Genomic DNA, 12190 nt, shown 5'->3' on the forward strand with positions numbered 1-12190 from the left:
CACCTAAGAGGGGAATTCCCCCCATTTTCAAAAATGAAATTCAGGCCCTGAATAAATGTCTAAAAATCCTGATTGAAGTATCACTATAAACAGTTATAAATTATAAAAAGAAGGCTTTAAAAAGATCGGTATCGGTGATCTGTATCGGCAGATACTGCTTTCTGTGATCGGCGATCAGTGATCGGCCTCAAAAATCATGATCGGAGCACCCCTAATTTATGTCATAATGATATTTCCCCCCCATTTTAAATTCTTATTCTCCAATGAAAGGTTAGATTTATGTGAATTTTTAAATAAAAGATCAAAATGATTAACAATGCAGATTTATTTTCACAGCCTTCTTTGATCATATTTACCAAGGGTGCCAATAATTCTGACCACGACTGTATACAACAGTTCAGTAAATAAGAATTTGATATTGTGTTATATTTTAACCACAATATTATGTGTTTTGCACAATTTTGCAGAGAACATATTACCTTTAAAGCCATAGCTGCAGAACTGTTACACATCTCAGAGCAACACAGCGGTGTTTAGTTTCAGAATGAATCCGCATTCTGAACGAATCGTGTGAATCAATGACTCAAAGACCCATTCATAAAAAGAGCCATTTACTTCATTCCTGAGTGAATCAGTTGTTTGAATCGAATGAATGAATGACTCATAAAGACATTTACCACCACCTGCTGGCAGATTTAGTTTCTTATTTAGAGTATCATTTCATAAAAAAAAAAAATAACAAAAATAAAAACATTAAAGGGATAGTTCACCCCAAAAAATTTAATTCTGTCATTATTTACTCATGTTGTTTAAAACCTTTCTTTTGTGGAACATAAAAGAAGGTATTTTGAAGACTGTTGGTAACAAAGCTGTTTTGGTTACCAATAGGGCTGGGTGATATATCAAAAATATCTTATCGATAATCGCCTTAAAAATATTGCGATATCCGATAATATCGTCTACCCAAGCCCCACCTCCACCACGCCCCGCCGAGACAACATTGCCGGAATGCACCATGAACACACACCAGATTTAGTTTGGTCTTAATTATTGCCACATTAAAGTTTGGTTTTACTTTTCTTAGTTTGTGCTTAAACTAACAGAAAACATTAGCTTTGCTGTTATTTTGGTGTTGCTAATAATTTCCACTATGTTCTGACCAAATTTGTGTTTGAAATTAATTTTGTTTTGTGAGGAGAACAGTTGAGGAAAAATAATAGAACCCAATTTTAAGTTCATCATGGTGAAGTTGGACATTCTGGCGGTGATTGTAAGAATGATAAATGCATGTTGATATCATATAGCAATGTCTTGAATAAAATATGCCTATTTCCTATGTTTCTCTTTCTTTTTGGCATTATCACATGTAGACACATTTCATGATGGTAAATTAAATTTCCTTGATTATAACAATTGTAGCGTTGTTTTTAAACTTATAGTCAAGCTATAACGTAGGCTATTTGATATTTATCATACATGTCTAAAATCATGCAGGATTAAAAACGAATTTTGAGCAAAAACGTTAAGGTTTTTTTTTCCCCTTTCTGGTAGCCTAGTTCGGAGGTCTCTTTTGGCCCGTTTTTAACTAAATAAAAATAACTGCTTTATTTATTTAGAAGCAGGGTAATTTAAATTTCATTTTTGTATTGTAATTTTTATAATTTCGCATACACAGATGCACGTTGCCATTACAGTAGTCAGCGCCGAACAACAGGCAAATAAAATATAAACTGAGATTACAAAAGTGATTCAGTCAAGATCAGTGAGGAATTTTCTTTTCTTTTGTTCTTTGATTAACATTAATGACTGGCGGCAACGGCTGCTGTCAATGCACGGATCCAATACACCCTACTTTCTTTCTCAGCTCTTTGCGTTCACTTAAGACATAACCGATTGTATTTAAGGGATATTTTGATATAATTCTGTGTGTATTTGTCCATTCAAATGTGTAAGAATGCGAGAGAGCTCAGTCCAGTGTTCGCGTATATAAGAGGCGGCTTTTGTGCGTGCGCTTTGTGTGTGTGTGAGCAGCACAGAAAACAGCGCGCGAGTGCAGAATCGAGTTCTATTTCGTCTTCTTGCAGTTTAATCTTTTGAAATCACAATAAATGCGCATACAGGAATCGAGAAGCAGAATCGAAATTTAATTTTATAAGAAGTAATTAGATTCCTGACCTTACGTATCTAATCTGATTTCCAAAATTGGAATAGCTTTTAGATTCCCAACCCTCCTACTAAATAGTTTAATTCTTGCATGCAAAAAGACCTGTTTGGTTACTATGGGGCTATGTAAAATATTTTTTGCAACATACTAGGTTATCATTTGCCATTTTTTTCCCATAATGTCGATAATCATCTGTTACCTGACTGTTGACATTAGGGCTGCCACTAACGACTATTTATATTTCGATTAATCTATCGACTAATTTATCGATTAATCCCACAAAAAAATCAACAATTTTACTTAAGAATATTTTATTAAACTATATTTCATTAAACCAAATGAAATCCAAAAGTAAAAAAGTAAAGTGCAACAAAGTGCAAGAAGCAAGTGTCCATCTCATAGCCCAAATCAATGAAATCAAAGTTCAGTATTATAGTGTAAAAATGACAAAATATCCACTTGTTCTAGTCTACTAATAATAAAATTATAATCACATATAATCATATATAAACACTTTTTAAAGGAGTATTTAACAGAAATATTATTTACCAGAATTTATTTGGGAGAAAAATGTAAATGTGCAGTATTTATGAAAAAAAAAAAATTTTTTTTTTTTTTTTATGTGTTTTATACATTCTCGTCTGTGAAACGCGCCACTTCCGGTATTTTGCCAGTTAGTCGACGTGAGCAAAATGAAGTCGAGGATTTTTAAAAATCGAATAGTCTAATAAAATCGACAAATCGTGACAGTCCTAGTTGACATCGACATCGCGATACTTACGAGACATCGTCGATATACGATAATATCGTCATATCGCCCAGCCCTAGTTACCAATGACTTTCATTGTATGAAAAAAAATACTCGGATGTTTCTCAAATTTTCTTCTTTTATGTTGATTGATACTAACTGATACTTTCTCATTTAACACAAAAATAGCTTTAAATTATCTTTTGTGGGTATTTCACAGTCAAATTTACATTGCGATTAATTAATCGAAACATCATGTAATTAATTTGATTAAAATTTTTTATTAATTGACAGCCCTAATATATAAAAATATATATTTGTATATTTCTGTTCTGAACAAATACATCAATACATTGTATGAAAAACAGCTATTTTTTACTAAAACATTTGACATTTTTAGAAATGAATCAAACTTACCACCAATGCTAATGCCATATATATTAAACATTCAATCAAAGATGCTATTACAAGTCACAAGACAAGGAGGTATCACAAATTAGTCTAATGACACGCTCTATAGGAAACTTAATGAAGAAATAAAACGCACATTAAGATCAACAAGATATTCACTGAGGCTTAGTTTTATACAGCCAGCAAATAAATATTCAATACCACTAAAAGCTCCAAACCCAACCACAGCCTATAAACTTGTGATAACCAGAACAGTCCAAACAGAACTGGGAGTTAAGTATGTGGAGAAAGAACTGAAAAAGGTATAAAATGTGGATAGAAATGCTTATGCTTTTCTAAAATAAATAGGGCTAGGGTTGATAAACACAAACTGTTGTTGAGGGCAGAAATGCTGAGCTGCCGGAGGAGGCCATCTTAAGACCTCTGATCAAAGTCATAGCACAGCAGAAAAAAAAAAGCTGCTGCCCTAGATGCATACTATTACCGGCCCTGAGGTTCATCAATAAGAGATGCTGGTGGTTTCTGCTCTGAGTGTGTGTGTGTGTGTAGCTCACATCTCACCTATGCCTTATACTATTTATGAGGACTCTGGCACCTGCGTGAGTGCACACACTGCCTACTGTGTGAATTACAAATGTCCACCTACTCGAGAGAAAAAAAAAAAACTCAGACAAGCAAGTATCTTTTCTGCTTTTCAACTTGTAAATGGCTCCTAAAAGAATAAGAGTCATTAAAGTTGGTCTGCTGTAACATAACATCAAACCTATCAGATGGTGATCCTACCTGAAGATAACGTGGCATTTAAGAGCGACCGCATGACTGCCCCATTCAGACCTGATTCCAGGAATTATCTCTGAGTGAGTGTCAATGCTCAGGATCTAATTGAATTCCGATATCAGACAACACAAACCAACCCTTAAACCTTCACCTCACCATTATCAGATTCTTCAGCTGTGGAGCAATTCTTAAGAAGATCAATCAAAGCAGGCTCAACGTCTGTAATCAGATCAGAGCTAGCCTTACTACTGGATGCACAGAGGTCAGATTTGTTTTTCCCTACATATTGATAGAGATCCAGGTCATTTGCCCCCGAACAATAAGTGACTGTTAGAAGGGAGATGTGGGTGTTTTTAGAAAAGGAATAGCTGTAGTAGCTCAGGGATGTGTGTGCAAGATCCTATTTGTCTTTAATTCCCAGCGCAATCCAGGTCAGCAAAGAGGAATGCGCCTCTCCTGTAAAACCTGATCTAATTAAAGGTATCCAGGCTCTAAAGAGAGCACTGAACAGCTTCTAGATGCAGACTCAGGGGACTGAGGATGCTAAGCACACTCATGCCACATATAGAAGAGACTAAATAAAGCTTGGTCAACAGCATCCGCCTGCACATTAGATAAACAATAATGTGGCTATGGGCCAAGAGGTAAACGAAAGCAATGAAATACTAAGAGACTCTGTCACAAATAATCATTATCCATCACTTTAATGGAATAGGTTGTTAGTCATTCTCTTTTTGAATTAGTTTGTGAAATACTGCAAATTTGGTAAATGACAACGTTTATGGCCAACACCACCTATGACCTTAAAACACCTATAAACACAATCACTTCCTCACTCAAGCCACAAATACATTTACTAAGCACACATGATACATGCACATAGCTTTAAAACATTTAAAAAGGCATTCACTGTAGGGGCAAACCTGCACATGATTGAAATAAGCTACTAATTTCAAAATTAATCGTTAAATCAGTTAATAGGATTAGTTTGCATCTACAACAATGCCGGTTTGCCCCGTTATTAGGGTCAAATAAAGTAATTAAAGGGGTATACACACGGTGAGAGGCAGATTGGGAAGTCCACGCACCCCGATGATAGCATTCAGTTCAGTCATTGTCACTTGCTTTGCACGTTCAACAGCTTGTGCTACTTGCTGTTGGTGCTGCAACAGGGACAGAAAATGTGGTTACATTTCAGAGTCAATGCAAATTCAAAAACCTCAAAGTTCTTAAATGATAATAATAAATAGTACAATTTAGGACAATAATACTGCATCTAAAACTAAAATGAAGCTTTGAAAGCTTCATAAAGCTCACCTCTTGTGACAGAAAAGGCATAATCTGGGCTAGAATCGCATTAAGCCTTTTGGCAATCTCGGTCTGGAAGAGGAAAAGAAAGAGGGAAAAGTTCAAAAAGGGTTAATTTACTTCTGTTAAAGTGCACCACTAAGCCTTTTTTAGCGTTTCCCAACGATTAAGCCAATTACCACGGCAATCAGAACCGCTTGACTCGGCACACTCCAAACTGCGTGATATTGACATGTGAAATATTTAAAACATTATGAGAGCCCAGGGGAGAAAGAGAGAGCACAGCTGTGATGAGTGTATACTCCAAACCACACGAAGAACGAGCCAGATACACTGGAGCTGTGTTAAGAGCAGCGCTGCACTTCAGCTGCCATCAGCCCGCAGGTACAGTCTACTAGCACACAAGACTTTCTTTTGCACTCTCAGCTTCCCATTCACACCTCAACCATTATCGCCGCTGATATGTAATTGCAGTAAAAAGAAAAAGCTGCAGAAATTGATTTTTTTCACATGTCTCCACAACAAAATGACTGCCAACTCCTGTTGTTTAACAGATGTTAAATAATGCAGACAGTCCCTGAGGACATGTTGGAAGCAGACAAATGTGATAAGAGACTTATGGGCTGACCACAAAAAATATTATAAATTTATTTAGTTTTATAAATCCCAAATTTATGAATTTTCACCATCCAAAAATTGTACACACAAATGGTCTAAATAGCAGTCAGAGCCAAAGGATTTTCAGCATCTTTGAGCTTCAGTGCTTTTATAATAATTTAAAAAGGGTAGGGGGAAAAAAAAACACATTTAATCACATCAAATTCAATTAAAGTTAAACAATGCACAAATGATTTAAAAATTGGGCCCACATGTCTTTAGGAATAATGACACCTTAACATTTGCGTTCCGACGAGCCTGTACAACGGAACAGAAAATGTTCACATCACAGTAATGTGTCACTTCTGACTAATGAAGAAAGGTGGATTACGTCCAGATCTGTCAGGAGCCGAGGCCTATTTTGCCTTCTCCAGACCCCACCCTTTTCATTTTCTCAGCAAGTTCCCCCTTCATCTAGCCCACCGCAGGGACCCGACCTTCATTCTCTCTCCACCCGCCTGACCGTTGCCATGGCAACTGTAACCGAACAGGCCCCATCTCCTATCGCGCGCCGATCATTATGCAAATGGTACCTCAGCTTGACCATAACAGCCTGTAAAATCATATTACGTGCACACAGGCAGGTCATTAAATTGAATTTTCGGCCTGACGATCGGATGAGTACCGCACACGAATGGTGGATAAAAAGGCGAGCAATAGCAGAGGATGATGTGGGGTCCTTGTGAGAACACATGACAGTAAAAGGAGGGGTGGGGGCAAAGCCAGGGCTCTCCACCCAAAGGCTACACACAGCTACAGTAGGATGTACACCATCCCTCTTCCTTTCCATCATCAGACGCCAGCAGGAACACAGCACAGCCGAAATCACCGCCTCTTTCCGTGATGAAAGGAGCTCACATCACAGGTCTGGCACTGGCTTTGACTGAGACCAAAGGAGAGGGGGGAGGAAAGCCTCTGAAAAATAACTCCGCTACAGATACATCATCTATAGAATTTATGAGGCTCAGTTCAACCCAGGGCCAGAACGGAGCACAAACACATCACAGGGATTTCAGCTCTATTTTTCATTTCAATGGCAAACACGCAGCGCTGCACCGACCAGGAAATTATTTATAACATATTGCCGAAAATGCCAAGCGGTTGCAGGAGCCAGACACAATATTTTTTTACAAGATACTCTGTAACACCCGAGAAAGTTTCGCTCCTTCCCATCAAAGGAATACAGACGTGTGTCGGGTCAAGCTATAGTTGAGTAAAGCCTGGCAGACCATAAAATACTATAGCGGACCATATAACAAAAACAACAAATAAAACTAAAATATGAGGTCACACTTTATTTTAAGGTCCAATTCTCGCTATTAACAAGCCATCAACTATGACTTTTACCTCAATAAACTCCTAATTTGCTGCTTATTAATAGTTAGTAAGGAAGTTAAGTTTAGGTATTGGGTAGGATTAGGGATGTAGAATATGGTCATGCAGAACACGTGCTTTACAAATAAACAGCCAATATGTTAATAATAGGCATGCTAATAAGCAACTAGTTAATAGTGAGAATTGTTCCCTATACTAAAGTGTTACCAAATATGAATAAAATGTATGAAAATTAATAATGAAAATAGTCACTGTAATAAAAAAAAAATCTATCTATACCATTGCATCCCAAATCATCTTTACACATTCTTGAAAGCTATATTCAAACTTGATGTGACAAGACTGGGTGTTGCGTTTTACCAAAGCAACAGGATCAAAGCAGGGTACCAGTTTAGCTTTCAGACCCCCAACTACACTCCGGAAAAAACTACTAGAAGAATGCATCAACAAAAATGCTGGTTGAAAAGCCAGCTCAGTGTATAATCTTTATTTGCAGAGATAAACTGCGTCAATAGCAGCCTAACATTTGACAGGATTTGCTGAGAGGCCTGGAGAGCATCGAACACATTCCTTAAGGGCTTAACGCGATGTTGACAGCTGGCCGAGTGAGGTCAAGGGTTGCCTTATCTGACACTCACTCTAAAGCTTCATGCTTTATCTTGCAAAAACAATCCCACTGTCGGGGGAAAACATGTCCGATGGCGGTGATGTACGCAAAAAGCCAGCATACGCTGCACGTAATGTATGAACCTATGATGAAAGCCGTGCTGTGCAATGAGCTGGACAAGCAGAGCTTTTAGCTACAACTGTGGATAAAAATAGGATGTCACTTTAAGCAGATGAAAGCCTGCCTCTTAAGTGGTGAGCTTCACGCTCTGGTACACAATTACAGGTACTCGGACCTGTCTAGCACCATTTCAAGAGCACTCCAGGGCCAGGCTGTCAATGGCATGCTGAAAGCTATCTGTCTGTTGCCATCAGCGCCAGCGGAATGGAGTGAGACGCTGATGAGCATTGAATATAGAGGAAAACAACTGGCCCTTCCAGGCATGTGTCTCCATCACAAACAATACTTGACCTAGCCGGGTTGATGGGCCCCTGTATTCTGCTGGGGTGAGAGGGTGGTAATGCTCTCTGACAGCCTTGCGCTCTATAGTAAAGGTATAACAAGGTCTATATACGTGCGTGCCGGACGTGAGTGCACAAGCTTAACAGGGTTGTTAACTTGCAGCGCTGTTGAGAACTGGCATTAAAATTTACCTGAATTGATCGGCACAGGTGGCTAGCCTGTTTTCTATTGGTTTTTTTTCGTCTCTCTAATACTCAGCCTCTCCAAATAGCCCTGTTACAACAGACCTGCTCTATTATGCATATGTGTACAGGTTCACCTGGTTTCATGACCTAACCACAATAAAAAGTGTGACGGAGCGGGCCTGTGTTTCCCAATCCTCCCTCCTCTTTAACAGAGGCTTTGTGTACTCACCTCACTGAGCCAGTCAGTTTGCTTTGGCTCACATAGAGGACAATCCAGCAGTTAGCAAACACTTCCTAGGGCACCCCTTATAAATCATTTATCAGCGTCCCCGTGTCAAGCCGGGCCTGACTGGCTCAATCTGGGTCTGACAGCGAGGAGAGGGGAGGAGATACCCCCGGAGTCTCACAACAGGTGAGAAAAACTCACAAAATAAGCCACACTGTGAGTGCGCCTCAGTCATCACAGCGGCTCATTGACGTGGAGCCGTTGCCATTACAGCTACATTTCCTCCCTCGTGATGGCTGTCTGCAGGTATTAGCGTGCATCCTGAAATCCGCGTTACGCCACGACTGTTTAAAATACAAAGCGCCCAGAGACAACCGAATGGAAGAAGAAACGGATTGCCTGACGGTCGGAATTAAACCCTCAGCGCTGAGAATAATAGGGTGCGGATCCGGCAATCTTTGCTAACTCGGTTGGTTAACCACTCCCCACCTGGCATCCGCTCCTGGGTTCAGTTTAACCCGGATCAACAGACCTGGATGAAAGGGTAGGATCTGTGTGTTTGCTTACGAACACCATTACCTCCCTCCTCTTTAGCAGGTTAGAGGCAACGTTGGATGAATTATTCAACAGTGCATCCATGGGCTCTGTGGCGGTTCCTGATATAAGTCAAGGCGCTAAAATGGATCAGTCGATTAACATGTTTACACAAGGTCAGCCCTCCCACCCTCTACCCTTTTACTCCTTTTCTCACACTCCTCTGTCCCTCAGTTGCCAGTTGGGAGATAAGTGGTTAACAGGAGGCATCGCAGGGGCAAGGGGCCTGACAGACAGGGGAGTGCAGAGGCTCACACTGTGGACACTGATGGATCGCCATCCACCAGCTCCTCCCTGATGCCATTAACCTTCATAAGGTGGAGAAGGGGACCAGGCTGAGGGAGCTGGGTTGTCTCTGAGGTGGCCTAACTACATCTGGTGCACAGCGCAATCTCATTATCTGGGGGACAGGAAATGTGCGATGCGTCACAATATTGTCAGGATATATCAGATTAGTCTTTGTAAATACAGTGGAAGAGAACCCTAAATTTTTAGGCCAATTTCAAAAACGTAAGGTGGACAAAAATTAGAATGGAAAAAATAAATCAATAAAATCAATAACGCAGCCCTGCATTTAAAAAAATGCTTATTTACACGATACTATTTGTCTATTACCTAAAGCTGATTTCAAAAATATTGATAAAAACTTTCCATCATGTACAGTTTTTCACAAATAAGAATGGAGATTTTTCAATGCATTTAGCAATTAAAAACAGTCAAATAAGTTGAAGTATTTAATTTAATATAATTTAACTTACAATCAGCAAAGATGTGGAAAAATATGTTCAAATACTCTTTAATTTAATGTTCAAGAAAGTTATAGAAACCTTAGTTTATAAATAGACAATCTGTAAAATATGTAATTTTTGGATGTAGTAAAACATCCACAGATGTAGAAGAAAACATTGTCATGTCATGTTTGCATTTTCTTCTGTCACTGACCATATTTCTAACCTTGGATTCAAGATTATGCATAAAACAACGTCTTCAGTCATTCATACATTTAAAAATGGGCTGAGAATTAAACAAATGGTTCTATCCCAGAAGACAGGAATCATGACTTTGTGGCAGTTTTTCTGTGCTTAAGGGATAATAAAACACTTCTTCACCTTACAATGGTTGTCAAAAATCAAAAATTCTGAAATGCACATCATATTTTGTGAGAATGTGACGTGCTAAAGCAAAACAGAGCAGAACTACTTTTGTAATTAGCACTCCGAAATTAGCAAAAAAAAAACAAAAAAACAAGTATTGGATTTTACTCAGCAAATATGATGCAGAGTAGTGTATTAGTTGATAATAATATAAAAATAGTCAATTAGTCATATTTTAACTAACCGATATTTTAGCTAACGGATATTTATCAGTGATGTCACTTTGAAGAAGTAGAAAAAAAACTATTTCTGAGGGAAAACAGAAAAATGGCTGAGGCGGAAAAAAGGTCACAACACAATTTGCCCAGCGCTTCAAAGAAGGTCATAATAGGTCATATAGTTTCATGTGGCAATGTTGCTGACTTTAGGCACTTATTGGAAAAGACATGGAATATCCAATTAAATCAAAGAGATAAACGACCAATTAATTGATTATCAAAAATGTATGTTAGTTGCAGCCCTAGAGAAAATGTAGGGTGAAAATTGATTGGAAGGGATGAATTTATAGCGTCTATTTTTCCCTTAGTGTTAATTTATAAAGGCTGTCTTATATGTGCTGACATAATAGGGACTCCTCAGACTCTGCTCCCTTTAGTCATTAAATCACACGGCCCCTCCTGCCAAAGTCCTGACTTTAATCTTATCAAAACTGTCTGACCACACTCTACTCAGCACAAGCAGGAAAAGAGACTTGACTCTGTGTGTGTGTGTGTGTGCGTGTACTTGTAATGTCCTGACTTCTAGGCTGATTCTAACTGCTGCTCAAAAGAACAGTCCACAGTCTCTCTCATCATCTCTACAGAGTGCACTTCACTTGTCTCCTAACACACCAGTGTGACTGCATTGACTGACATCTACACACACAGTGCACGGATCCTCTGTGACTCAGAGATTGTGTGAACAGGGATCAAAGGGCTACATACCTGTTTGTGCATTTCAATGTTCAACCCATAGGACATCTCATAGTACTGAAAGAAAGAGAAATGAAAAATACTCAGTTTTTTTTATTCAATCCGAGCCACATCAAACATTTTCACCTCACATCACAGAGTAGGGAAAAGAAAGTCAGATTCTAGTGAAACATGAAGGGAAAAGAGGAGAACAGGCTTTTGATGCGTACTTCAAAATCATGTCCCATAACAGTGTCTCATATCTGCACAGCTTCTCCTTCTTTGTATGATACCGATGAAAGCACACAATGGAAATCCCACTTGGATTTTAGGTCAGAGATCCCACATGTTTTGACCAATAAAATTCAATAAATCTTAGTCATTCAAAATAATAATAATGATGATGATTTATGAAAAAGAGCCATTTCTAGCCAAAAAATTATGCATCCAGAAAAAGCAGAAGAAAAAAAAACATACGGAGAAACAGAAATCTGTACAAGTTTTCCACTAACATTTTATCAAATTCCATGATTTTTTCCAGGACTAAAAGGCACTGTTTCAGAATTTTCCATGACTCTGGGAATCCTGTTTGCATAATCAAAGCTTAACCCATATATTCAGTATATATACACAGTATAAATATATATATATATATATATACAGTATAAATAT

At 38.4% G+C, this 12190-nt stretch overlaps 1 protein-coding gene across 3 annotated transcripts in view; it reads right to left on the minus strand.

Moving 5' to 3' along the window:
* The window catches only part of tle3a (TLE family member 3, transcriptional corepressor a), a 32263-nt gene that overhangs the window by 16314 nt on the left and 3759 nt on the right, over positions 1–12190 (minus strand). For 2 of the 3 annotated variants that reach the window (XM_016550513.1, XM_016550512.1), the window contains exons 5-7: positions 11552–11596; positions 5418–5480; positions 5159–5263 (exon numbers count right to left, since the gene is read on the minus strand). In XM_016550513.1, coding sequence (XP_016405999.1) covers positions 5159–5263; positions 5418–5480; positions 11552–11596 — 213 coding nt within the window. The remainder of the gene's footprint in view (positions 1–5158; positions 5264–5417; positions 5481–11551; positions 11597–12190) is intronic. The other variant, XM_016550514.1, reaches the window with a different exon arrangement.

The sequence above is a fragment of the Sinocyclocheilus rhinocerous genome, unplaced genomic scaffold (genome assembly GCF_001515625.1).
Source record: "Sinocyclocheilus rhinocerous isolate Xijiao unplaced genomic scaffold, SAMN03320098_v1.1 scaffold1938, whole genome shotgun sequence".
NCBI classification, from domain to species: Eukaryota; Metazoa; Chordata; class Actinopteri; order Cypriniformes; family Cyprinidae; genus Sinocyclocheilus; species Sinocyclocheilus rhinocerous.